Source organism: Ranitomeya imitator, chromosome 1, assembly GCF_032444005.1.
Source record: "Ranitomeya imitator isolate aRanImi1 chromosome 1, aRanImi1.pri, whole genome shotgun sequence".
Taxonomy (NCBI): domain Eukaryota; kingdom Metazoa; phylum Chordata; class Amphibia; order Anura; family Dendrobatidae; genus Ranitomeya; species Ranitomeya imitator.
The window spans coordinates 494778263-494806207 of record NC_091282.1 but is presented as its reverse complement, the minus strand read 5'-3'; the positions used below and the strand labels follow the sequence as shown (position 1 = coordinate 494806207).

At 42.2% G+C, this 27945-nt stretch overlaps 1 protein-coding gene across 1 annotated transcript in view; it reads left to right on the top strand.

The window, feature by feature from the left end:
- The window catches only part of ACER2 (alkaline ceramidase 2), a 109737-nt gene extending 83548 nt beyond the window's left edge, over positions 1-26189 (top strand). Inside the window, exons 4-6 of the mRNA XM_069766106.1 lie at positions 1958-2095; positions 16183-16320; positions 24021-26189. Coding sequence (XP_069622207.1) covers positions 1958-2095; positions 16183-16320; positions 24021-24207 — 463 coding nt within the window. The 3' untranslated portion in view covers positions 24208-26189. The remainder of the gene's footprint in view (positions 1-1957; positions 2096-16182; positions 16321-24020) is intronic.
- The last annotated feature ends 1756 nt before the right edge of the window (positions 26190-27945 follow it).

The window sequence follows — 27945 nt, the reverse complement described above, 5'->3', positions numbered from 1 at the left end:
GCAGAAAAGTCCCCAAAATAGTGATCCGTATGTCATCTGTAGGCAGGGTGTCAGCGTATTTTGCGCACTGCATCCTCCGTATGTAATCCGTATGGCATCCGTACTGCGAGATTTTCTTCAGGCTTGCAATACGGACATACAATGGATCCATGGGCTCAAATAATCGTAAAGACATATATACTGTCTATATATATATATGTATATATATATATATATGTCAGTGAGACACATATATATATTAATATATCATACAGCGCTAGATAGCAGAAAAGCCGGTAATTCAATTGACGGCTTTTCCTATCTCCTTCTCAAACCCGACACGATATGAGATATGAGACATGGTTTACATACAGTAAACCATCTCATATCCCTTTTTTTTTGCATATTCCACACTACTAATGTTAGTAGTGTGTATGTGCAAAATTTGTGCGCTCTAGCTTTTAAATTAAAGGATTAAATCGCGGAAAAAATTGGCGTGGGCTCCCGCGCAATTTTCTCCACCAGAGTGGTAAAGCCAGTGACTAAGGGCATATATTAATAGCCTGGAGAGGGTCCATGGTTATTGCCCCCCCCCCCCGGCTAAAAACATCTGCCCCCAGCCACCCCAGAAAAGGCACATCTGGAAGATGCACCTATTCTGGCACTTGGCCACTCTGTTTCCATTCCCATGTAGCGGTGGGATATGGGGTAATGAAGGGTTAATGTCACCTTGCTATTGTAAGGTGACATTAAGCCAGATTAATAATGGAAAGGCGTCAATTATGACACCTATCCATTATTAATCCAATAGTATGAAATGGTTAAAAAACACACACATTATTACAAAGTATTTTAATGAAATAAATACACAGGTTGTTGTAATATTTTATTATACTGGTAATCCACCTGAAGACCCTTGTCACCTGAAACAAATGTAAACAAAACAAACAACAATATTCCATACCTTCCGACGATCAGTCTCGTCCCACGCTGTAAATATCTGAAAGGGTTAACTAATTTTACAAGCAGAAGCCTGCTAATGCAGCCACCCCTGCCTGTAAAAACCTGGCACCGGGAACTTTTCAGAATATTTTCCCAGGCTCGAGTTCATATGAGGACATCCAGCAGAGGGCGCATCACCGCAACTCGAGGTAACTACAGGTCATTCACCTACATTCCATTCATTTGCTGGGTTTTTACAGGCAGGGGCGGCTGCATTAGCAGGCTTCTGCTTGTAAAATTAGTTAACCCTTTCAGATGGATTTACAGCAATTGAATTACCGGCTTTTTTCCTATCTAGCGCTGTATGAAATATTAATATATATACATATGTGTCTCACTGACATATATATATATATATATATATATATATATATACCCCTATACTATGTGTAGACATTTATCTTAGCTATTCTATTCTAACCTGTCAGTGTGATTTTACCGTACACCGCACTGCACTGCTGGTCCGTGTGTAATCCGTAATTTTCTCGCCCCATAGACTTTCATTGGCAATTTTTTTGCGCAATACGGTGACAAACGCAGCATGCTGCGATTTTCTACAGCCGTAGAAGACCGTATAATATGGATCAGTAAAATACGGCAGATAGGAGCTGGGCCATAGAGAATCATTGTACCGTATGCAATCCGTATTTTCTGCACCTCTCATACGTCCGTAAAACTCGCTAGTGTGACGCCGGCCTAAGAGAAGCAGTTTTTGGTTGGGATTGGCACAGTGGGGCTTGATTGCGCAAAAATGTTCTGACTTTCCAAAGCTGTTATGCTAGTTTTCAGGCGCAAAAGCTTTGATGAAAGGAACTCTATATCTTTAAAGAAAACAAACGAGCTCCAATTAAATTATTAATTTGCATTCACTAAACCCTAGTTTCAGATGGTTATAGACGTTGTTTATATAAAATAACATATAAAAATACAACATTTCCTAAAGGATGATTTTAATATTGATTTTTTTTTGTCATAGATGGAGATTTAAAGCTGTTGTTGGAGTTCTCTCTGGCATCACCACAGTTTTGGCATTTGTCAAACCTGTAATTAATAGTATATCTCTGATGACATTGGGAATACCTTGTACAATTCTACTTATTACTGAGCTTAAGAGGTGAGTATACCAACCCATTGTTGCCCTAGGATATGTATTATAGATGAATGTACTAGGCTTAAAAAGATTTAAGCCTCTTTCCATATGCTGGCACAGGACATAACCTTGGGAGACAAACAGAACATTAAATCACAAAAATGATGCAATACGACAGGTAAAATCAATGGGGTTTTGTTATAATAAGTGGCCATGTGTTCTGTTACCCAAACAGTACTAGAAAGTATGTAAAAGTATGTAAAAGCTGGAGAAAAATTGCAATACAGATTCCTATACAGATGGACAGAAGGTACTGTATGTGTGCGCGTTTCTGTCCTGTAGTACAAAACCAGGCCCGTAATTGTGGGACAATTTTGTTTTTTACCATTAGGAACACTTTCTTCTATATGCGCCACTGATCATACATTAATGTAAGTACATTCTGCTGGCTTTATGGCATGGAATGATGCATTTGTGGATTTTCACAGAACCAGAAAAGTGAAGAAGAATGGGAAAAGAAATACTGACTGATCTTGCTTGTGGTTTCTATGTTCCTTACTAGTCCCATCTTTGAGATAGGAAAACAAGCAAATTAAATATATTCTTAAATATCATCTTCACGTTTCGTGTGGGCTGCTAAAACTAGTTATGGAGTAGAAAACAAAAGCAGTAACATGGATGGCCTGACTGGGAAGCATTGCTGATGAAGCTGCAGGCCGCCGTCTTCCTGTGTGCGCCCACTGGAGATGCTGATAAATGTTGCCGTTTCAGCACTGTCATTGTTCACAAACATGTGGCCTCATGTTTCCTGGAAAAGAGACATCTGATCCTTCATTCTGTCCATTTTACGCAAAATGTCAGATATTGCTGTCACTAGATATACAGTCTTCTTAGAATTTTCTCCACACATGTCGTCATTTGCCTTTTTTTTATAGTAACCAGTATGTACTAACCTACTTGTGGAATAGATTTAGTGCAAGAGCTGTCCGGTGAATGGACTGAAGGCAAAACTTTATTTTTCAACAGGGTAAAGATTTCAGTGGTTCATTTTTATAACATCTGTTCCATTTCCTCACTCCTCTGTTCCTGCTTCAGCCCCTGGGCATCTCTCCATTTTTTGTTGGTGCCACAAAAGTCCTAATTTTTTAATGGGACTTGCTAATTTATTAATGGGGCGCTAAATCAACGATCTACTGAGATCGTTCTTGACTGGTTTTGATTATGTCTTCCCAAGAGTCCCAGGCCGGGCTATCTGCTATTTAAACCCTTGAACCTCTGGCTTCCTCTGCCAGTCAACAAGTTACGCTTACATGGTCTACAGCCCTATTCCTTGCTATGGTTGTGCCTTCCTGATTTATCCCATTTTATGACCTTGACTTGTATTTTGATCACCCAGTTGTTTTATGATTTTATCCCTGACATGACCTCTTGGTATTGGCCCCACGTGACGACCATTATTGCCAGCAGTTCCACTGGTCAGCAGCTGTCTCTGTGGCCCTAGCCCAAGTGTCCCTGTGTAAGCCCAGATCCTTGCACAGGGGACAAAGGGTGAAGGCTAGGACAATCATTGGGATCTGGTAAATGGAGTGGCTTGTGTTAAAATTGACCATGGAAGCTCTATTAACAGCTGCCAGGCTGCCATGAACAGTTTAACCATGACAATTTTGTTATCAGTGAAAAGAAAGCCAGAACAAAAAAATCAACTTCAATTTCCCATTTGTAGCTTGCTTTCCATTGTAGGATAAAAACACCAACCACTTGGTTTTTCTTTTCCTCCAATTCATTTTGGAGAGACTGGAACATGTTGTTTGCTGTTACTGTGATATACTGTACATGTAGAATGGTAATACTTGGCAGCATGGTGGCTCAGTGATTAGCAGTACTGCTTTGCACCTCAGTGGTCTTGGTTTATAATCCCACTAAGGACAACATCTTCAAGGAGTTTATATGTTCTTCTCATGTTTGTGTGGTTTTCCTCTGGGTACTTGAGTTTCCTCCCACACTCCAAAGAGGTTGTCTAAGGCTGCCGTCACACTAGCAGTATTTGTTCAGTATTTTACATCAGTATTTGTAAGCCAAAACCAGGAATGGAACAATTAGAGGAAAAGTATAATAGAAACATATGCACCACTTCTGTATTTATCACCCACTCCTGGTTTTGGCTTACAAATACTGATGTAAAATACTGAACAAATACTGTTAGTGTGACAGCAGCCTAACACTTTCTACCTATTAACCCCTTCCTGCCGCGGCCCTTTTTCGTTTTTGTGTTTTCGTTTTTCGCTCCCCTCCTTCCCAGAGCTATAACTTTTTTATTTTTCTGTCAATATGGTCATGTGAGGGCTTATTTTTTGAGGGACGAGTTGTACTTTTGAACAACATCATTGGTTTCACCATGTCTTGTACTAGAAAACGGGAAAAAAATTCCAAGTGCGACGAAATTGCAAAAAAAGTGCAATCCCACACTTGTTTTTTGTTTGTCTTTTTTGCTAGCTTCACTAAATGCTAAAACTGACCTGATATTATGATTCTCCAGGTCATTACGAGTTCATAGACACCTAACATGTCTAGGTTATTTTTTATCTACGTGGTGAAAAAAAATTCAAAACTTTACTTAAAAAAAAGCGTCATTTTCGGAAACCAATAGCGTCTCCATTTTTCGTGATCTGGGGTCGAATGAGGGCTTATTTTTTGTGTGCCGAGCTGGCATTTTTAATACCACTTTTGTGCAGATACGTTCTTACGTTCCTTTGAACGCCCGTTATTGCATTTTAATGCAATGTCGCTGCGACCAAAAAAACGTAATTCTGGCGTTTCCAATTTTTTTCTCGTTACGCCGTTTAGCGATCAGGTTAATGCTTTTTTTATTGATAGATCGGGCGATTCTGAATGTGGCGATACCAAATATGTGTAGGTTTGACTTTTTTTTATTGTTTTATTTTGGATGGGGCGAAAGGGGGGTGATTTAAACTTTTATATTTTTTTATTTTTTTCATATTTTTAAAAACATTTTTTTAAACTTTTGCCATGCTTCAATAGCCTCCATGGGAGGCTAGAAGCTGGCACCACTGGATCAGCTCTGCTACATAGCAGCGATCAGATTGTAAGCTCTCACGTGCCGGGTCGTTTTATTTTGCTTTAATTATTGTATTGTTAACGTTGTTACTTATGTCTGTTGTGTTTGATACACTGTAAAGCGCTGCGGAATATGTTGGCGCTATATAAATAAAGATTATTATTATTATCAGATCGCTGCTACGTAGCTGAATTGCAGGCTTGCTATGAACGCCGACCACAGGGTGGAGCACACAGCAGGCTGGCATCAGTAACCATAGAGGTCTCAAGGACCTCTATGGTTACCATCCTCAATTCAATTGTGAAAGGTCTCGTTACTCGAGATTTCGGGTGACCTCCGAGTATTTTTTAGCGCTCAGAGATTTAGTTTTCATCACCGCAGCTGAATGATTTACGTCTCTTTGCCAGCTTGATTACATGTGGGGATTCCCTAGCAACCAGGCAACTCCCACATGTACTTATGCTGGCTAACAGATGTAAATCATTCAGCTGAGGTGAGGAAAACTAAAACTCCAAGCACTAAAAATACTTGGAGGTCACCCGAGCGTGCTCCAAAAAAGTGCAACAGCCAATCAGAGCAATTTGTAATATTTCACCTATGAAAAGTGGTGAAATATTACAATCCAGCCATGGCCGATGCTGCAATATCATTGGCCATGGCTGGAAACCCTGATCTGAGGTTAGGGTTGTGATTAGGGTTATGGCTAGAGTTGGGATTAGGGTTAGGGGTGTGTTTGGGTTAGTGTTGAGTTAGAATTGAGGGGCTTCCACTGTTTAGGCAAATCAGGGGTCTCCAAACGCAACATGGCGCCACCATTGATTCCAGACTGGACAACATCTTTTGGGGTTCAATTTTGCCTTTTACTCTTATGAAAATAAAAAATTGCGGGCTAAAAAATAATTTTTGAGGAAAGAAAAATGATTTTTTATTTTCACGGCTGTGCGTTATAAACTTCTGTGAAGCACTTGGGGGTTCAAAGTGGTCACCGCACATCTAGATTAGTTCCAAGGGAAGTCTAGTTTCCAAAAGCGCTCTCCAAAAGCGACATAGTGTCCGCTAATGATTGGAGCTAATTTTTCATTCAAAAAGACAAATGGCGCTCCTTCCCTTCCGAGCCCTGCCGTGTGCCCAAATAGTGGCTTACCCCCACATATGAGGTATCGGTATACTCAGGAGAAATTGCCCAACACATTTTAGGATCCATTTTATCCTGTTGCCCATGTGGAAAGGAACAAATTGAGGCTAAAATAATTTTTTTGTGAAAAAAGTACTTTTTCATTTTCACGGATCAATTTGTGAAGCACCTGGGGGTTCAAAGTGCTCACTATACATCTAGATAAGTTCCTTGGGGGGTCTAGTTTCTAAAATGGGGTTACATGTGGTGGAGCTCTAATGTTTAGGCACACAGGGGCTCTCCAAATGCGACCTGGTGTCCGCTAAAGATTGGAGCCAATTTTTCATTGAAAAAGTCAAATGGCGCTCCTTCCCTTCCGAGCCCTGTCGTGCGCCCAAACAGTGGTTCCCCCCCACATATGGGGTATCGGCGTACTCAGGACAAATTGTACAATAACTTTTGGGGTCCAGTTTCTCTTTTTACCCTTGGAAAAATAAAAAAAATGTTGCTAAAAGATCATTTTTGTGACTAAAAAGTTAAATGTTCATTTTTTCCTTCCATGTTGCTTCTGCTGCTGTGAAGCACATGAAGGGTTAATAAACTTCATGAATGTGGTTTTGAGCACCTTGAGGGGTGCAGATTTTAGAATGGTGTCACTTTTGGGTATTTTCAGCCATATAGACCCCTCAAACTGACTTCAAATGTGAGGTGGTCCCTAAAAAAAATGTTTTTGTAAATTTAGCTGTAAAAATGAGAAATCGCTGGTCAAATTTTAACCCTTATAACTTCCTAGCAAAAAAAATGTTGTTTCCAAAATTGTGCTGATGTAAAGTAGATATGTGGGTAATGTTATTTATTAACTATTTTGTGTCACATAACTCTCTCGTTTAATAGAATAAAAATTAAAAATGTGAAAATTTAAACATTTTTAGCCAAATTTCCATTTTTTTCACAAATAAACGCAAAAATTATCGACCTAAATTTACCACTAACGTGAAGCCCAATATGTCACGAAAAAACAGTCTCAGAACTGCTAGGATCCATTGAAGCATTCCTGAGTTATTACCCCATAAAGGAACACTGGTCAGAATAGCAAAAAACGGCCAGGTCATTAAGGTCAAAATAGGCTGGGTCATGAAGGGGTTAAATAAAATGTTCCTGTGCCGAAATAATCTTATAAATGTGCCCCTGCTGTGCACTGTGTAATGGCCATGTCTTACCGTACAGTGACATGTTCTGATCATACCAGAGGTGTATCTAGGGTTTCTGACACCCGGGGCAAGAGTTCAGTTTGGCGCCCCCCCCAGGACATGTGCGATTTTCACACTTAGTCATGTGCCCACGAGCTCCTCTCCCTAATGCTCTCAATGTTCAGTGAAAAACTGAGAGAAGCAGAAGAGAAGCTCATTGTCACAGGACAATAAGTATGAAAATCGCATATGAGTGAAGTGTCCATGTGACGACTGCTGGAACCTGTAGAGCTGAATCCTGACATCGCCGGCTTCTGAATTCTCACAACAAATGCACTGAACACTTTTAGGATTCTCCCTTGCCGGTGGATGGACATGTCAGCACAAGCATGTGATTTGTATACTTCTGACCACATTCCGACTAGACGTGCCCGGCCTCGCTCAGTTCATTTTCATTGACTGAGGCCACACATGTCTAGTCAGCACGTGACCGCACGTATGTAAAATCGCCAGCACGAGAGAATCCTGACAGTGTGAAGTGTGCACTGTGAGAACTCAGAAGTCTGCAGTCACAAAGAATGACTGCAGACACATTACAAACCTGGACATCCCCTTTATTGCTCCTAAAATAAATAAAAACATGAGAATTAGTTAGTATCACAAATAACATTTACATCCAGGTACCTTATAGATGATGTCGTCTCTGGTGTCGTTCTCCTTCTTTTCTTCATCTTGTCCAGATCCCACAGCTCATCTCTGCAAATTTCCATCTTCTCTGTTCTTTTGCAAAAAATCTCCACATGATGCCCTAAAAGATACAAGTGTCATTATAATGCTCCTGATTAAATAATCGCCCCTCACTATATTGTCTGCACAAAATATGACCCCCACACTGTCCCTCTTATGGTACATGCTCTTCACACTGACCTCTCCTTTCCATACCGGCCCCCTCTTCACACTGTCCTCTCATACTGTGTCCTCCCTATAAGGCCCAGTATTTATCCTGTACTCTCATCACACTCCCCCTCCTTGGTATACTGTCCCCTCCTGGATGTGCCCTTACAATGTCCCCCCATGCTACGTCCCCACTACTCAGTTTCTATTCTGTGCCCACTCACTTTTCTCCCCCCATACTGTCTCCTCACACTATTCCCCTCCCTCATACTGTCTCCTCTCACATCCCTCCTGTTCGCCATACTGTCTCCTCATATATTTACCCCCTCACTTTCTACACTGCCTGCTCATCTGACTCCCGATACTATGTCTGCACACATCCCATCACCCTCATACATGTTTCCTCATACATGCCCTCATTCCCCCGTACTGTTTCCTCATATATGCCCCCATCTCCCCCTTTGCTCTTCATTTTCTGTCCTCAGATCTCCCCCACACAATAAATCCACCCATTCCCCACACACACAGCCCCTCATCACCACCATCTCCTCATCCCCCCACAGCCCCTCATCAACCCCATCTCCCCCTCATCACCCCCACACAGCCCCTCATCATCCCCCCATTCCCCACACACACAGCCCCTCATCACCCCATCTCCTCATCCCCCCACAGCCTCTCATCAACCCCATCTCCCCCTCATCACCCCCACACAGCCCCTCATCATCCCCCCATTCCCCACAGCCCCTCATCATCCCCCCATTCCCCACAGGCCCTCATCATCTCCCATACAGACCCTCATCATCCCCCCATTCCCCACAAAGGCCCTCATCACCCCGCTTCTCCACAGAACCTCTCATCATTCCCCCCATTCCCCACACAGGCTCTCATCATCACCCAGCCTCTCATCCCCCCATTCCCCACACAGCCCCCCATCGCCCCATACAGCCCCTCATCAACCCCTTCTCCCCCATAGCCCCTCATCATCCCCCCTTCTCTCACACAGCCCCTCATCATCCCCCCATTCCCCACCCAGCCTCTTTTCATCCACTACACAGCCCCTCATCACCTCCTCATTCCCCACACAGCCTCTTATCATCCACTACACAGCCCCTCATCACCCCCCCATTCCCCACACACCTCGGTCCTCTCCTCACACAGCTCCATGCTGCAGACCCTCAGTTCTCTAGCAGCCTCAGCAGCTTCCTGATATCTGTCTTCACTGGACTGAAGGAGGCCCCGCCCCTTCCGGTGACATCATTACCTCCCAAAATCACCTCCGTTCTAGGCACTGCAGTCAGATCTTCAATTGTACTTGTGTATGTAAGATACGAGTACAATTGAATACTGGGAGCCGGCGCGCTGCAGCTTCTCTGTGCCAGCTGTCAGCTTGACAGTCAGCACAGAGAACAGCTGACTCCCAGTCCGAGGGGGCGGCAGAATGCAGCTGCCAGGGGAGACACTGCGGACCGCCGCATTAGGCGGCCCGACTGCGCCCCCCTGCCAGCTGCGCCCGGGGCGCATGCCCCGGCTGTCCCCCCCTAGATATGCCTCTGGATCATATCACAACTCCTGAGCAGGGGAGGAAGCAAAAGAGAGTATACAGACAAGACAGCATGGGATCACAGCTAATTCTTTTTGTGAGGTAAAACATTTCCCTGCCTTTTTTTAAACAGTGTTTTACCTCAAATAAAGAATCATTTGTGATCCCATGCTGAAATATCCATACACTCCCTTACCCTGCCCAGTAGCTGTGGTATGATCAGACCATGTCCCTTAAGGTACCGTCACATTAAGCGACGCTGCAGCGATATAGGCAACGATGCCGATCGCTGCAGCGTCGCTGTTTCGTCGCTGTATGGTCGCTGGAGAGCTGTCACACAGACAGCTCTCCAGCGACCAACGATGCCGAAGTCCTCTGGTAACCAGGGTAAACATCGGGTTACTAAGCCCAGGGCCGCGCTTAGTAACCCGATGTTTACCCTGGTTACCATTGTAAATGTAAAAAAACCCAAACACTACATACTTACATTCCGGTGTCTGTCCCCCGGCCTCAGCTTCCCTGCACTGTCTCAGCGCCGGCCGGCCGTAAAGCAGAGCGGTGACGTCACCACTGTGCTTTACGGCCGGCCGGCGCTCTCAGTCAGTGCGGGAAGCTGACGGCGAGGGGACAGACACCGGAATGTAAGTATGTAGTGTTTGTTTTTTACATTTACAATGGTAACCAGGGTAAACATCGGGTTATTAAGCGCGGCCCTGCGTTTAGTAACCCAATATTTACCCTGGTTACCAGTGAAGACATCGCTGAATCGGTGTCACACACGCCGATCCAGCGATGTCTGCGGGAGATCCAGCGACGAAATAAAGTTCTGGCCTTTCTGCTCTGACCAACGATGTCACAGCAGGATCCAGATCGCTGCTGCGTGTCAAACTGAACGATATCGCTAGCCAGGATGCTGCAACGTCACGGATCGCTAGCGATATCGTTGTTAAGTCGCTCAGTGTGAAGGTACCTTTACAGGGCCATTACACAGTACACAGCAGGGGCACATTTACAAGATTATCTCAGCACAGGAGCATTTTATTTAAACACATCCAATTGTGGAAATCATTATTATTCCAAGATCTATTGAATAAAATTCACTTTTGTTCATGGGTAAACTCCATTAACCCCTTAGTGACAGAGCCAATTTGGTACTTAATGACCAGGCCAATTTTTGCAATTCTGACCACTGTCACTTTATGAGGTTATAACTCTGGAACGCTTCAACGGATCCCGCTGATTCTGAGATTGTTTTTTCGTGACATATTGTACTTCATTTTAGTGGTAACATTTCTTCGATATTACTTGCGATTATTTATGAAAAAAACGGAAATATGGCGAAAATTTTTAAAATTTTGCAATTTTCAAACTTTGTATTTTTATGCCCTTAAATCAGAGAGATATGTCACGAAAAATAGTTAATAAATAACATTTCCCACATGTCTACTTTACATCAGCACAATTTTGGAAACAAAATTTTTTTTTGTTAGGGAGTTATAAGGGTTAAAAGTTGACCAGCAATTTCTCATTTTTACAACACCATTTTATTTTAGGGACCACATCACATTTGAAGTCATTTTGAGGGGTCTATATGATAGAAAATAATGAAGTGTGACACCATTCTAAAAACTACACCCCTCAAGGTTCTCAAAACCACATTCAAGAAGTTTATTAACCCTTTACGTGCTTCACAGGAACTGAAACAATGTGGAAGGAAAAAATGAACATTTAACTTTTTTTTGCAAACATCTTAATTCAGAACCATTTTTTTTATTTCCACAAGTGTAAAAACAGAAATGTAACCATAAATTTTGTTATGCAATTTCTCCTGAATACGCCAATACCCCATATGTGGGGGTAAACCACTTTTTGGGCGCACCGCAGAACTTAGAAGTGAAGGAGCGCCGTTTGACTTTTTCAATGCAGAATTGGCTGGAATTGAGATCGGACGCCATGTCACGCTTAGAGAGCCCCTGATGTGCCTAAACAGTGGAAACCCCTCAAGTGACACCATTTTGGAAACGAGACCCCTTAAGGAACTTATCTAGATGTGTGGTGAGCACTCTGAACCCCCAAGTGCTTCACAGAAGTTTATAACGTAGAGCCGTGAAAATAAAAAATCGCTTTTGTTTACACAAAAATGATCTTTTCGCCCACAAATTCTTATTTTCACAAGGGTAACAGGAGAAATTAGACCACAAAAGTTGTTGTGCGATTTCTCCTGAATACGTCGATACCCCATATGTGAGGGTAAACCACTGTTTGGGCGCACCGCAGAGCTTAGAAGAGAAGGAGCGCCGTTTTACTTTTTCAATGTAGAATTGGCTGGAATTGAGATTTGACGCCATGTCGCGTTTGGAGAGCCTCTGATGTGCCTAAACAGTGGAAACCCCCCACAAGTGACCCCATTTTGGAAACTAGACCCCTTAAGGAACATATCTAGATGTGTGGTGAGTACTCTGAACCCCCATGTGCTTCACAGAAGTTTATAATGTAGAGCCGTGAAAAAAAAATTGCATTTTTTTCTACAAAAATGATCTTTTTGCCCACAAATTTTTACTTTCACAAGGGTAACAGGAGAAATTAGACCACAAAAGTTGTTGTGCAATTTCTCCTGAGTACGTCGATACCCAATATGTGGGGGTAAACCACTGTTTGGGCGCACCGCAGAGCTTGGAAGAGAAAAAGTGCCGTTTTACTTTTTCAATGTAGAATTGGCTGGAATTGAGATCGGACGCCATGTCGCGTTTGGAGAGCCCCTGATGTGCCTAAAAAGTAGAAATCCCCCACAAGTGACCCCATTTTGGAAACTAGACCCCCCATGGAACTTATCTAGATGTGTGGTGAGAACCTTGAATGCCCAAGTGCTTCACAGAAGTTTATAATGCAGAGTCGTGAAAATAAAAAATATATTTTTTTTCCACAAAAAAGATATTGTAGCCCCCAAGTTTTTATTTTCACAAGGGTAACAGGAGAAATTGGACTGCAATAGTTGTTGTCCAATTTATCCCGAGCACGCTGATGCGCCATATGTGGGGGTAAACCACTGTTTGGGCGCACGGCAGAGCTCGGAAGGGAAGGAGCGCCTTTTTGGAATGCAGACTTTGATAGAATGGTCTGTGGTCATTATGTTGCGATTGCAGAGCCCCTGATGTACCTAAACTGTAGTAACCCCCCACAAGTGACCCCATTTTGGAAACTAGACCCCCCAAGGAACTTATCTAGATGTGTGGTGAGAACTTTGAATGCCCAAGTGCTTCACAGAAGTTTAGAATGCAGAGTCGTGAAAATAAAAAATATTTTTTTTTCACAAAAAAGATATTGTAGCCCCCAAGTTTTTATTTTCACAAGGGTAACAGGAGAAATTGGACCACTAAAGTTGTTGTCCAATTTATCCTGAGTATGCTGATGCCCCATATGTGGGGGTAAACCACTGTTTGGGCGCACGGCAGAGCTCAGAAGGGAAGGAGCGCCATTTTGGAATGCAGACTTAGATAGAATGGTCTGTGGGCGTTATGTTGCGTTTGCAGAGCCCCTGATGTACCTAAACAGTAGTAACCCCCCACAAGTGACCCCGTTTTGGAAACTAGACCCCCCAAGGAACTTATATAGATGTGTGGTGAGAACTTTGAATGCCCAAGTGCTTCACAGAAGTTTATAATGCAAAGTCATGAAAAAAATATATATATATATTTTTCCACAAAAAAGATTTTGTAGCCCCCAAGTTTTTATTTTCACAAGGGTAAGAAGAGAAATTGGACCCCAGAAGTTGTTGTCCAATTTATCCCGAGTACGCTGATGCCCCATATGTGGGGGTAACCCACTGTTTGGGCGCACGGCAGAGCTCAGAAGGGAGGGAGCACCATTTGACTTTTTGAGCGCAAAATTGGCTGTCGTGTTTGGAGACCCCCTGATGTACCTAAACAGTGGAAACCCCCCAATTCTAGCTCCAACCCTAACCCCAACACAGCCCTAACCTTAATCCCAACCTGATCCATAATCCTAATCACTAACCCTAACCATAATCACAACCCTTACCCCAAAACAACCCTAATGTCAACCCTAACCATAACCCTAATCAAAACTCTAAATCCAACACACCCCTAATCCTAATCTCAACCCTAATCCCAAACCTAACCCTAATCCCAAGCGTAACCCTAATGCCAACCCTAACCCTAATACCAACCCTAATCCAAACCTTAACCCTAATCCCAGCTCTAACCCTAACTTTAGCCCCAACCCTAGCCCTAACTTTAGCCCCAACCCTAACCCTAGCCCTAAGGCTACTTTCACACTTGCGTCGTTTGGCATTCCGTCACAATCCTTCGTTTTGGACAAGAAACGGATCCTGCAAATGTGCCCGCAGGATGCGTTTTTTGCCCATAGACTTGTATTGCTGACGGATCGTGACAGATGGCCACACGTCGCGTCCGTCGTGCACTGGATCAGTTGTGTTTTGGCGGACCGTCGGCACAAAAAAATGTTCAATGAAACGTTTTTTTGTACGTCGCATCCGCCATTTCTGACCGCGCATGCGTGGCCGTAACTCCGCCCCCTCCTCCCCAGGACATAGATTGGGCAGCGGATGCTTTGAAAAACTACAGCTGCTGCCCACGTTGTGCACAATTTTCACAACGTGCGTCGGTATGTCGGGCCGACGCATTGCGACGGCCCCGTACCGACGTAAGTGTGAAAGAAGCCTAACCCTAAATTTAGCCCCAACCCTAACCCTAAATTTAGCCCCAACCCTAGCCCTAGCCCTAACACTAACCCTAGCCCTAACCCTAGCCCTAACCCTAGCCCTAACCCTACCCCTAACCCTACCCCTAACCCTACCCCTAGCCCTACCCCTAGCACTAACCCTACCCCTAACCCTAACCCTACAACTAACGCTACCCCTACCCCTACCCCTACCCCTAACCCTACCCCTAACCCTACCCCTAACCCTAGCCCTACCCCTAACCCTACCCCTACCCCTACCCCTAACCCTACCCCTAACCCTACCCCTAACCCTAACCCTACCCCTAACCCTACCCCTAACCCTAACCCTACCCCTAACCCTACCCCTAACCCTACCCCTAACCCTAACCCTAACCCTAACCCTAACCCTACCCCTACCCCTAACCCTAACCCTAACCCTACCCCTAACCCTAACCCTAACCCTAGCCCTAACCCTAACCCTACCCCTAACCCTACCCCTAACCCTACCCCTAACCCTACCCCTAACCCTACCCCTAACCCTACCCCTAACCCTAACCCTAACCCTACTTTTAGCCCCAACTGCTGTTCTCCTGCCGGCCGTCAGATGGAGACAGATGGCGGGCGCACTGCGCATGCGCCCGCCATTTTCTTCTGCCGGCGGCCAGGAGGAGCAGCAAGAGGATCCAGGGACACAGGTGAGTATAATAGGGTCCCCGAATCCCCCTATTTCTCTGTCCTCTGATGTGCGATCACATCAGAGGACAGAGAATTACACTTTACTTTTTTCTTTTTTTTTTTTTGCGGTCGCCGGTAAACAGTTAATTACCGGCGATCGCAAAACAGGGGTCGGTAAAACCGACCCCGATCATGCTCTTTGGGGTCTCGGCTACCCCCGGCAGCCGAGACCCCAAAGATTCTCGCGGGGCCGGCCGGCGGGCGCACTGCGCATGCGCCCGCCATTTTGAAGATGGTGGCCCCCACCGGGAGACACGAGGAGCACCGGGGGAGCTAGGTAAGTATTGGGGGGCCACCTGGGACCCCTTTTCTCTGTCCTCCGATGTGCGATCACATCGGAGGACAGAGAAATTAAAAAGAGATCGCATTTTTTTTTTTTTTGCGATCGCCGGTAAACGGTTAATTACCGGCGATCGCAAATGCGGGGTGGGTACAAAACCCCCCGAATCATGTTCTCTGGGGTCTCGGCTACCCCCGGCAGCCGAGACCCCAAAGAAAATCGGCCTCTGGGGGGCGCTATTGACTTTTTCCACAGCGCCGTTAATTAACGGCGCTGTGGTTTAAGTACCCTTAGCGGCCGCCGTTAAAAGGTCGCTAAGGGGTTAAATCCTCTGTTAACTAGAATTCCAAGTACCCAAGGGGCATTACCTGTGATATGTTTTGGGCTCTTTGCACTGAATGTTTTACAACCTTCCCCATCTGCCGTTGAGCAATTGCTCTAGAAAACTCCTAGATGAATTCCACAGTTGTCACTCAAGAGCAGAGCAAATAGAAAATTTGGAATCTCAGTGTGTGACAGATTAACTGATTAATAAAATTTGGATGACATATATGCCTTATGATCTCATTTTTTTCTTCTAGATGTGACAACATGAGAGTTTACAAGTTGGGGCTTATGTCTGGCTTTTGGTGGACATTAGCTTTAGTCTGCTGGATCAGTGATAAGGCGTTTTGTGAAATGTGGGCTCATTTCAACTTCCCCTACCTCCATTGTGTATGGTAAGTAATTTCATCCTGTAATAGATTGATAAAGTATGTAAATAAAAAATCAAAATCCACACACCTCTGTTAAAAAGCAGGGTCCTTCATGTAAAAAGTCATGCCAAAAAGAATAATTTCAGAACTTTTTCCACCGTCAATGCCACCCATAATCTGTACAAATCCATTGAGAAACAAACTGAAATGATTTTGAGGTGGGAAAATAAAAATAACACAACTAAAATAATGTTACATAAGTGTTATCACCTTCTTATAATTGGGGATGTGGTTATGTTCAGAATTAGGGTGGTTTCACACTTGCGTTTTTGTCTGCAGCGTTTTTTTTTTTGTGTACGCGTTTGGTCGCGTTTTGTGACGCATGTGTTTTTTTACTGCATGCGTTCATTTTCTGAAATGCTACTTGTAGTATTTTTGGAAGCGTTTTTTGGACCAAAAAAAACCGCATGCGTTTTCATGCGTTTTTTTGGGGTCAAAAAATACATTGGAGTCAATGGGGACGCATGCGTTTTTTGGTACATGCGTTTTTTGCGGTAAAAAACGCATGCTTTTTTTATTAAAAAACCAGAAAACACACTGATATGCCACCCCCCAACATAAAGGTGATAAAGGGAACCTAACCCTCCAGTCCTCAAGACCCCACAGCAGGTCATGTTTTCAGGATTTCCTTAGTATTGCATAGGCGATGGAATTAATGCTTGAGCAGATGATGAAATTATCACCTGTGCAATACTAAGGAAATCCTGAAAACATGACGTGTTGTGGGGTCTTGAGGACTGGAGGTTTCACCTTTAGGCTATGTGCACACAATGCGAATTTTGCTGCGGATCCGCAGCGTTTCCGCAGCTGCGGGTCCGCAACAGTTTCTCATGTGTTTACAGTTCAATGTAAACCTATGGGAAACAAAAAACGCTGTGCACATGCTGCGGAATAAACCACGTGGAAACGCAGTGATTTACATTCCGCAGCATGTCACTTCTTTCTGCGGATTCCGCAGCGGTTTTATAACTGCCCCTATGGAAAACCGCAGTTGTAAAACCGCAGTGAAAACCGCAGAAAAACCACGGTAAATCCGTGATAAATCCGCAGCGGTTTTCCACTGCGTATTTATTAAATCTGCTGGAACCTGCTGCAGAAAAATCCGCAGTGGACCCAGAATACGTGTGCACATACCCTTAAGCTATGGAGTGCTGCCTGCATTTTTTCCTATGTCTGGATTGAGGCAAATCTTGGATATTTTGTCTGGGAGGCATGCACCCACCTGTTGGTAAAGTGCTGTTCCAGTTTTCTGTGTTAGATAGATAGATAGATAGATAGATAGATAGATAGATAGATAGATAGATAGATATGAGATATGTAGATAGATAGGTAGATAGATAGATAGATAGAAGATAGATAGATAGATAGATAGATAGATAGATAGATAGATAGGAGATAGATAGATGAATAGATAGATATAAGATAGGTAGATAGATACATATGAGATAGATATATAGATATGAGATAGATAGATAGATAGATAGATAGATAGATAGATAGATAGATAGATAGATAGATAGATAGATAGATAGATGGAGATATGAGATAGATAGCTTTATAGATAGATAGATTGATAGATAGATTGATTGATAGATAGATAGATAGAGAGATAGACAGACAGATAGATAGATAGATAGATAGATAGATAGATAGATAGATAGATAGATAGATAGATAGAAGAAAAGCCGGTAATTCATCTGCCGTGTTCGGTAACATCACTGCAGGAGCCAACAGGATAGATTAGCTGGATTACATACAGTACAGTAAATACATATAGAATAGATAGATATATAGATGTCAGTGACAAATACAATTAGTACAGTGTGTTTGTGCAAATTACTGTACATGTATTTAATTAATAAAAGATTATTTTTCAGAAAAAAATGGCGTGGGCTCTCACGTAATTTTCGTAACCTGCAGTGGGAAAGCCGACGGCTGGGGGCAGATGTTTATAGCCTGGGAAGGGGGTAATATAATATCCATGGAGCTTCCCAGGCTATTAATATCAACCCACAGCTGACCCTAAAAAAAATGATGTAGGGTCCCCCTATAATTAATAACCAGCAAAGGCTGTGCAGACAGCTGTGGGCTGATATTAATAGCCTAGGAAGGGGCCATGGATACTACCCCCCATTTGTCACTGACATATACAGTGGGGCAAAAAAGTATTTAGTCAGTCAGCAATAGTGCAAGTTCCACCACTTAAAAAGATGAGAGGCGTCTGTAATTTACATCATAGGTAGACCTCAACTATGGGAGACAAACTGAGAAAAAAAAATCCAGAAAATCACATTGTCTGTTTTTTTAACATTTTATTTGCATATTATGGTGGAAAATAAGTATTTGGTCAGAAACAAACAATCAAGATTTCAGGCTCTCACAGACCTGTAACTTCTTCTTTAAGAGTCTCCTCTTTCCTCCACTCATTACCTGTAGTAATGGCACCTGTTTAAACTTGTTATTAGTATAAAAAGACACCTGTGCACACCCTCAAACAGTCTGACTCCAAACTCCACTATGGTGAAGACCAAAGAGCTGTCAAAGGACACCAGAAACAAAATTGTAGCCCTGCACCAGGCTGGGAAGACTGAATCTGCAATAGCCAACCAGCTTGGAGTGAAAAAATCGACAGTGGGAGCAATAATTAGAAAATGGAAGACATACAAGACCACTGATAATCTCCCTCGATCTGGGGCTCTACGCAAAATCCCACCCCGTGGGGTCAGAATGATCACAAGAACGGTGAGCAAAAATCCCAGAACCATGCGGGGGGACCTAGTGAATGAACTGCAGAGAGCTGGGACCAATGTAACAAGGCCTACCATAAGTAACACACTACGCCACCATGGACTCAGATCCGGCAGTGCCAGACGTGTCCCACTGCTTAAGCCAGTACATGTCCGGGCCCGTCTGAAGTTTGCTAGAGAGCATTTGGATGATCCAGAGAAGTTTTGGGAGAATGTCCTATGGTCTGATGAAATCAAACTGGAACTGTTTGGTAGAAACACAACTTGTCATGTTTGGAGGAAAAAGAATACTGAGTTGCATCCATCAAACACCATACCTACTGAAAAGCATGGTGGTGGAAACATCATGCTTTGGGGCTGTTTCTCTGCAAAGGGGCCAGGACGACTGATCCGGGTACATGAAAGAATGAATGGGGCCATGTATCGTGAGATTTTGAGTGCAAACCTCCTTCCATCAGCAAGGGCGTTGAAGATGAAACGTGGCTGGGTCTTTCAACATGACAATGATCCAAAGCACACCGCCAGGGCAACAAAGGAGTGGCTTCGTAAGAAGCATTTCAAGGTCCTGGAGTGGCCTAGCCAGTCTCCAGATCTCAACCCTATAGAAAACCTTTGAAGGGAGTTGAAAGTCCGTGTTGCCAAGCGAAAAGCCAAAAACATCACTGCTCTAGAGGAGATCTGCATGGAGGAATGGGCCAACATACCAACAACAGTGTGTGGCAACCTTGTGAAGACTTACAGAAAACGTTTGACCTCTGTCATTGCCAACAAAGGATATATTACAAAGTATTGAGATGAAATTTTGTTTCTGACCAAATACTTATTTTCCACCATAATATGCAAATAAAATGTTAAAAAAACAGACAATGTGATTTTCTGGATTTTTTTTTCTCAGTTTGTCTCCCATAGTTGAGGTCTACCTATGATGTAAATTACAGACGCCTCTCATCTTTTTAAGTGGTGGAACTTGCACTATTGCTGACTGACTAAATACTTTTTTGCCCCACTGTATATATATATATATATATATATATATATATATTCTATATGTATTTCCCATTTGTAATCCATCTTCTATACTGTCAGTTCCTGCAGTGATTTTACAGAACACGGCAGATGAATTACAAGCTTTTCTTCTATCTATCTATGTAATATATATACATACAGTGGGGGAAATAAGTATTTGATCCCTTGTTGATTTTATAAGTTTGCCCATTGACAAAGACATGAATAGTCTATAATTTTAAGGGTAGGTTAATTTTAACATTGAGATATAGAATATCAATAACAAAATCCAGAAAATCACATTGTATAAATTATATACATTTATTTGCATTTTGTAGTGAGAAATATGTATTTGATTCCTCTGGCAAACAAGACTTAATACTTGGTGGCAAAACCCTTGTTGGCAAGCACAGCAGTCAGACGTTTTTTGTAGTTGATGATGAGGTGTGTGCACATGTCAGGAGGAAATTTGGTCCACTCCTCTTTGCAGATCATCTCTAAAGCATTAAAATTTTGAGGCTGTTGCTTGGCAACTCAGAACTTCAACTCCCTCCAAAATTTTTCTATGGGAATAAGGTCTGAAGACTGGCTAGGCCACTCCATAACCTTAACATGCTTCTTTTTGAGCCACTCCTTTGTTGTCTTGGCTGTATGTTTTGGGTCATTGTCTGACTGGAAGACCCAGCCACAACCCATTTTTAATGTCCTGGTGGAGGAAGGAGGTTGTCACTCAGGATTTTACGGTACATAGCTCCATCTATTCATCCATTGATGCCGTGAAGTAGTCATGTGACAGTGGGGACGGTGTTCTTTGGGTCATAGACATCATTTCTATTCCTCCAAACACTGCGAGTTGAGTTAATGCCAAAGACCTCAATTTTTGTCTCATCTGACCACTGCACCTTCTCTCAATCACTCACAGAATCATCCAGGTGTTCATTGGCAAATTTCAGACAGGCCTGCACATGTACCTTCTTGAGCAGGGGGGACCTTGCGTGCACTGCAGGATTTTAAACCTTTACGACGTAATGTGTTACCAATGGTTTGCTGGTGACTGTGGTCCCAATTGCTTTGAGATCATTAACAAGTTCCCCCATGTAGTTTTAAGCTGATCTCTCACCTTCCTCATGATCAAGGATACCCCACAAGATGAGATTTTGCATGGTGCCCCAGATCGATGTTGATTGACAGTCACTTTGTATTTCTTCCATTTTCTTACTATTGCACCTACAGCTGTCCCCTTCTCATCGAGCATCTAACTTATGGTTTTGTAGCCCATTGCAGCTTTGTGCAGGTCTATGATTTTGTCCTTGGCATCCTTATAAAGCTCTTTGGTCTTGCCCATGTAGTAGAGGCTAGAGTCTGACTGATTAATTGATCTGTGGACAGGAGTCTTTTATAAACGTGACTATGTAATACAGTTAACGAGTTGATTAGGAGCGTCTAACTGGTCTGTAGGAGCCAGAATTCTTAATGCTTGGTAGGGGATCAAATACTTATTTCTCATTGCAAAATGCAAATAAATTTATGTAATTTATGCAATGTGATTTTCTGGATTTTATTTTTGATATCCTAGCTCTCAAGGTTAAAATTAACCTACCTTTAAATTATAGACAGTTCTTGTCTTTGTCAGTGGGCAAACTTACAAAATCAGCAAGGGATCAAATACTTATTTCCCCCGCTGTATATATATGTGTGTCACTGACATCTATATATCTATGTATTCTATGTGTATACAGTGGGTGTGGAAAGTATTCACACCCCTTTAAATTTTTCACTCTTTGTTTCATTGCAGCCATTAAATTCAAAAAGTTCATTTTTTTCTCATTAAAGTACACTCTGCACCCCATCTTGACTGAAAAAAACAGAAATGTAGTAATTTTTGCAAATTTATTTAAAAAGAAAAACTGAAATATCACATGATCATAAGTATTCAGACCCTTTGCTCAGTATTGAGTAGAAGCACCCTTTTGAGCTAGTACAGCCATGAGTCTTCTTGGGAATGATGCAACAAGTTTTCCACACCTGGATTTAGGGATCCTCTGCCATTCTTCCTTGCACATCCTCTCCAGTTCAGTCAGGTTGGATGGTAAACGTTGGTGGACAGCCATTTTCAGGTCTCTCCAGAGATGTTCAATTGGGTTTAGGTCAGGGCTCTGGCTGGGCCACTCAAAAATCGTCACAGAGTTGTTCTGAAGCCATTCCTTTGTTATTTTAGCTGTGTGCTTAGGGTCATTGTCTTGTTGAAAGGTGAAACTTCAACCAAGTCTGAGGTCCAGAGCAGTCTTGAAGATGTTTTCATCCAGGATATCTCTGTACTTGGCCATATTCATGTTTCCTTCAATACCAACCAGTCGTTCTGTCCCTGCAGCTGAAAAACACCCCCATAGCATGATGCTGCCACCACCATGTTTCACTGTTGGGATTGTACTGGGCAGGAGATGAGCAGTGCCTGGTTTTTTCCACACATACCACTTAGAATTATTACCAAAAAGGTCTATCTTCATCTCATCAGACCAGGGAATCTTATTTCTCATAGTCTGGGAGTCCTTCATGTGTTTTTTAGCAAACTCTATGCAGGCTTTCATATGTCTTGCACTGAGGAGAGGCCTCCATTGGGCCACTATGCCATAAAGGCCCAACTGATGGAGGGCTGCAGTGATAGTTGACTTTGTGGAACTTTCTCCCATCTCCCTACTGCATCTCTGGAGCTTAGTCACAGTGATCTTGGGGTTCTTTTTTTTACCTCTCTCACCAAGGCTCTTCTCCCACAATTGCTCAGTTTTGTTGGACGGCAAGGTCTAGGGAGACTTCTGATAGTCCCAAACTTCTTCCATTTAAGGATTATGGAGGCCACTGTGCTCTTAGGAAGCTTGAGTACTGCAGAAATTCTGTTGTAACCTTGGCTGGATCTGTGCCTTGCTGCTATTCTGTCTCTGAGCTCCTTGGCCAGTTCCTTTGACCTCATGATTCTCATTTGGTCTGACATGCACTGCGAGGTCTTATATAGACAGGTGTGTACCTTTCCAAATCAAGTCCTATCAGTTTAATTAAACACAGCTGGACTCCAATAAAGGAGTAGAACCATCTCAAGGAGGATCACAAGGAACATATGAGTGTCTGAGCAAAGGGTCTGAATACTTATGACCATGTGATATTTCAGTTTTTCTTTTTTATTACATTTGAAAAAATTTCTACATTTCTGCTTTTTTCAGTCAAGAATTTTTTTTGAATTTACCAAATGGCTGCAATAAAACAAAGAGTGAAAAATTTAAAGGGGTATGAATATTTTCCGTACCCACTGTACATCTATTCTATCTATTCTATTCTAACCTGTCAGTGTGATTTTACTGTATGCTGCACATGAATTGCCGGCTTTTCAAAGGACACCGGTGTGTAAAAATTGGACAGCCTCACATGGTCCCAGTGCTGTGCACTTTTTTTTCTTGCACCCATAGGCTTGCATTGGCAAGTCTCGGCCGAGTCTCGGTGACAATCGCAGCATGCTGTGATTTTAAATGCATGTTGAATACGCCCGAGAAAATAAACGGTGATGTGAGCTGCCCATAGTTTAACACTGGTCCGAGTACTATGCGATGTTTTCTCGCATAGCACTCGCCCGTATTCTACGGTAGTGTGACACCAGCCTTACACTAATAAACATAGTGATATGAACAGTAAATGGCCTCACCTCATAAGCTGACAGCTTCTTTGATTTAAAATGTATTATGTAACATTGAGAACTGATCTTCCAAACCTTTTCAAAAGAATGTATAATTTCCAGTTTAATATAAGACAGAATATATCAGATTTTAATGACTGAGAGATGAGCTCCAGAGCTGGCCTTTCATGGATAATAAATAGAGAGCGGTATCGGGACGGAGAGTTTATTACGTTTCTTGTGTCTTGCAGGCACATTCTCATCTGTCTAGCTGCTTATCTTGGCTGTGTTTGCTTCGCCTACTTTGATGCTGCATCTGAAATCCCAGAGCAAGGACCTGTCATTAAATTCTGGCCTAGTGAAAAGTGGGCTTTTATTGGAGTTCCCTATGTCAGCTTACTCTGCGCTCACAAGAAATCACCTGTGAAAATTACATGAACTACCGCGGGACGAAAATAAACATACAGATCCTTCTACGGTGCAATCACTATGGGAATTTAGCGGACATTTTCCACAGTCATGAGTCTCATTAGGGACTTAGAGTAAAAGGCTTGTCTTATCTTAATTGGATAAGACTTCAGATTCTGCCAACATGACGAGAAAAGAATTTGCCTCTATTTCCTACAAATACAGAGAATCTTATTTATTGATGTATTTATATAATGATATTTCCTGCATTACAAACCGTAATACCTTTTCTACGCGGCACTTGCGGTTTCTGTCACGTTGAGTCTGGAAGAAAATGAAGTGAAGGCTTGTATACTATTCCAACCGGAATCGGAGTATAAATATTTTATGTTGTGTTCTGTCTAGTTCCTGTCATCTCTCTTATAATGGAAACGTACAAGTCCAGGGAAAGAATTGCACAGTTCTGAGCTACAGAGAAATTCATCTCAGCGTGAAACTTCATCTGCTTATCAGTGTTAAACATTCCATAGTTATCAGTTTTTCCATTATTTTTTTCTAGTAGGATGTATGTATTTTCTTTGGATGTTTTCTGTGACGTGGCACTGCTTCCGAGAGGTTCTAAGATGCTATTTTTCAAGATTTGTGCACCTCACTAGTCAAAGTATTGTGTAAATTCAGAGTTTTTCTGCATTTTTTATGAAGATCATGTTATATCCCCATCAAATGTTACCTTGTTGATTCTTTTTTAAACTAATCCCTTATGGTTATAGTTTTAGGCTCTGTTCACATTTGGGTTTTACCAGTCTTTCTCTTAGTGTTTCTAACAAGAATAACATCTTTTCCAGCACTTTTCTTGTTAGAAAAAATTATAGTACCCCAATGTAATGATGTTGGACACCATTATATGTTAATGGGACGCTATTTGTCAATATCAATAATTTTAGTTTTGTTTCTTTTTTAATATTGCATTTTAACAAACCTCCAGAATAGACAGTATTTTAAGTTGCAAACTACAAAGTCCAAACGTTGGACTCCATTCACCATTAGCAGTTTATTTAAGTCAGTTTTCCATTTTTGTCTTATTGTATTCACTGATGTTTTTTGTGCCAAATTCATCAAAATGGTGCATGCGTTTTGCACAACATAAAAAATGCTCTTTTTTGTCTCTTCTTTTAACCTGTTTTGTGATTTTTTTTTTGGACAAAAAGTCACATGCCCTGTTCAAAATGTCACAAAAATTACATAAAAATTTTAGGTCTACATACAATCATTCCAGGAAGGTGACTGGAGATCAAATGAAAAGTGATAAATTGAGTCGAAAAAATCTGTAAACCATATACTCGGTGAATACAGTGGCAAAAGAAAAAGAAAAAAACAAACTCATAAAAATGTATTTTAAAAAAGGCACAAATAGAAATATGAACATGGTGCAAAACACTTAAAATATTGGCCAAAAAATAGGGCACTTTGTGCTTTCAAACGTTACTCTGGGACACACACTTCACATATTACATGTTATCATCAGAGCCATATTAAATCACGTCTGGGTTTTGCTAATCATCTTTCTCCTAATTTCTTTGCAATAATTCTAAAGGGCAAAGTAGAAACTGCTCTACTGAAAAAGGTGTGTGGCGGTGGAAACTGCTACATACGTATGTCTGTCTGAGATACGTGGTTAACTAATAATTGGATCCCATTCAACTACTGCTATTGCATTTCTATAGTGTTATGTTACATAATGCTGCACTGTGAGGACAAGAATATGGATTTTACAAATATATTTTGTCTCATCTGACTGGAGTTACTCTTTATTAACATAGTTGAATAGCTTCAGTAGTGAGGAGCATTCAATTTGACAAGTCATTATGAATATTGTATTATGGAAATGTGCATTTAAATCTATAATGATAAGAACATTTTCCACTGTCACTGTGCTCTTTGAACGAACGTAAGTGGCTGGATTTTTTATTGTTATTATGCTCAGGTATTTCAATAAATTAATTTTCAGTGTTGTGGTTGTTTTTAGCCTTATTGGTCATCTATTGATGTGACAAGCTATACATACAATAAAATAAGAGTAATCTGTAAAATTGTGGCAAAAAAATGTGATGGAGGGGAGATACGTATAACTGCGCATGATAGCGCAAGTGATGTAAAACGAAAGCAGTTTCCTCCAGCACACTACATGTTGAGAGGATGAAATGAGAGATATATTATGGGCTGGTTTTAGTGGACCTTGATAGAACAGGTGGGAGGGGGTCCGCCATACCTGACAGGAGCTGTGTGATGTCAAGATCATGTGATCAGTCAGTCAGCCAGAGCTTTCAGTGTTCAATGTGTGCCTCGAGAGGGAGCACTCCAGAAAAGTGTTGCATGGGCTTGTGAACCTGAACAGTGTGTGTTCTGCCAGCCGTGAGTGGGAGGAATCCCGCTCACAGAAGGACTGTGTTAGTTCTGCCACCATTATGTTTTGTTTTCCTGTTTTGCCCAGAGGGCTGTATTTTCTTTACAACATGGTTTATGCTGCCTACAATAAACCAAAGGAAGTTCTTAAAGCCGCAGTGTACCTGTGTCTACCTCCGTGTGCAGCCAAGTGAGCCGATCTACCTACCACTATATATATATATATATATATATATATATATATGTACAATGTACATAATCTGCACCCCATTTTGACTGAAAAAAACTGAAATGTAGAAATGTTTGCAAATTTAATAAGAAAAGAAAAACTGAAATATCACATGGTCATAAGTATTCAGACCCTTTGCTCAGACACTCATATTTAAGTCACATGCTGTTCATTTCCTTGTGATCCTCCTTGAGATGGTTCTACTCCTTCAGTGGAGTCCAGTTTCATTAAACTGATAGGACTTGATTTGGAAAGGCACACACCTATCTATATAAGACCTTATAGCTCACAGTGCGTGTCAGACTAAATGAGAATTATGAGGTCAAAGGAACTGGCCAAGGAGCTCAGGGACAGAATTGTGGCAAGGCACAGATCTGGCCTAGATTACAAAAAAATGTATGCAGTACTTAAGGTTCTTAAGAGCACAGTGGCCTCCAGAATCCTTAAATGCAAGAAGTTTGGGACCACCAGAAGTCTTCACAGACCTGGCCATCCAGCCAAACTGAGCAATCGTGGGAGAAGAGCCTTGGTGAGAGAGGTAAAGAAGAACCCCACGATCACTGTAGCTAAGCTCCAGAGATGCAGTAAGGAGATGGGAGAAAGTGCCACAAAGTCAACTATCACTGCAGCCCTCCACCAGTCGAGCCTTTATGGCAGAGTGGACCAGCAGAAGCCTCTTCTTAGTGCAAGACATATGAAAGTCCACATAGAGTGAGTATTTTCATGACTATGAAAACTGTACATTCACACTGAAGGCATCAAAACTATGAATTAACACATGTGGAATTATATACTTAACAAAAAAGTGTGAAACAACTGAAATTATGTCTTATATTCTAGGTTCTTCAAAGTAGCCACCTTTTGCTTTGATGACTGCTTTGCACACTCTTGGCATTCTCTTGATGAACTTCAAGAGGTAGTTACCGGGAATGGTCTTCCAACAATCTTGAAGGAGTTCCCAGAGATGCCTAGCACTTGTTGGCCCTTTTGCCTTCACTCTGCGGTCCAGCTCACCCCAAACCATCTTGATTGGGTTCAGGTCTGGTGACTGTGAAGGCCAGTTCATCTGGCGTAGCACCCCATCACTCTCCTTCTTGGTCAAATAGCTCTTACACAGCCTGGAGGTGTGTTTGCGG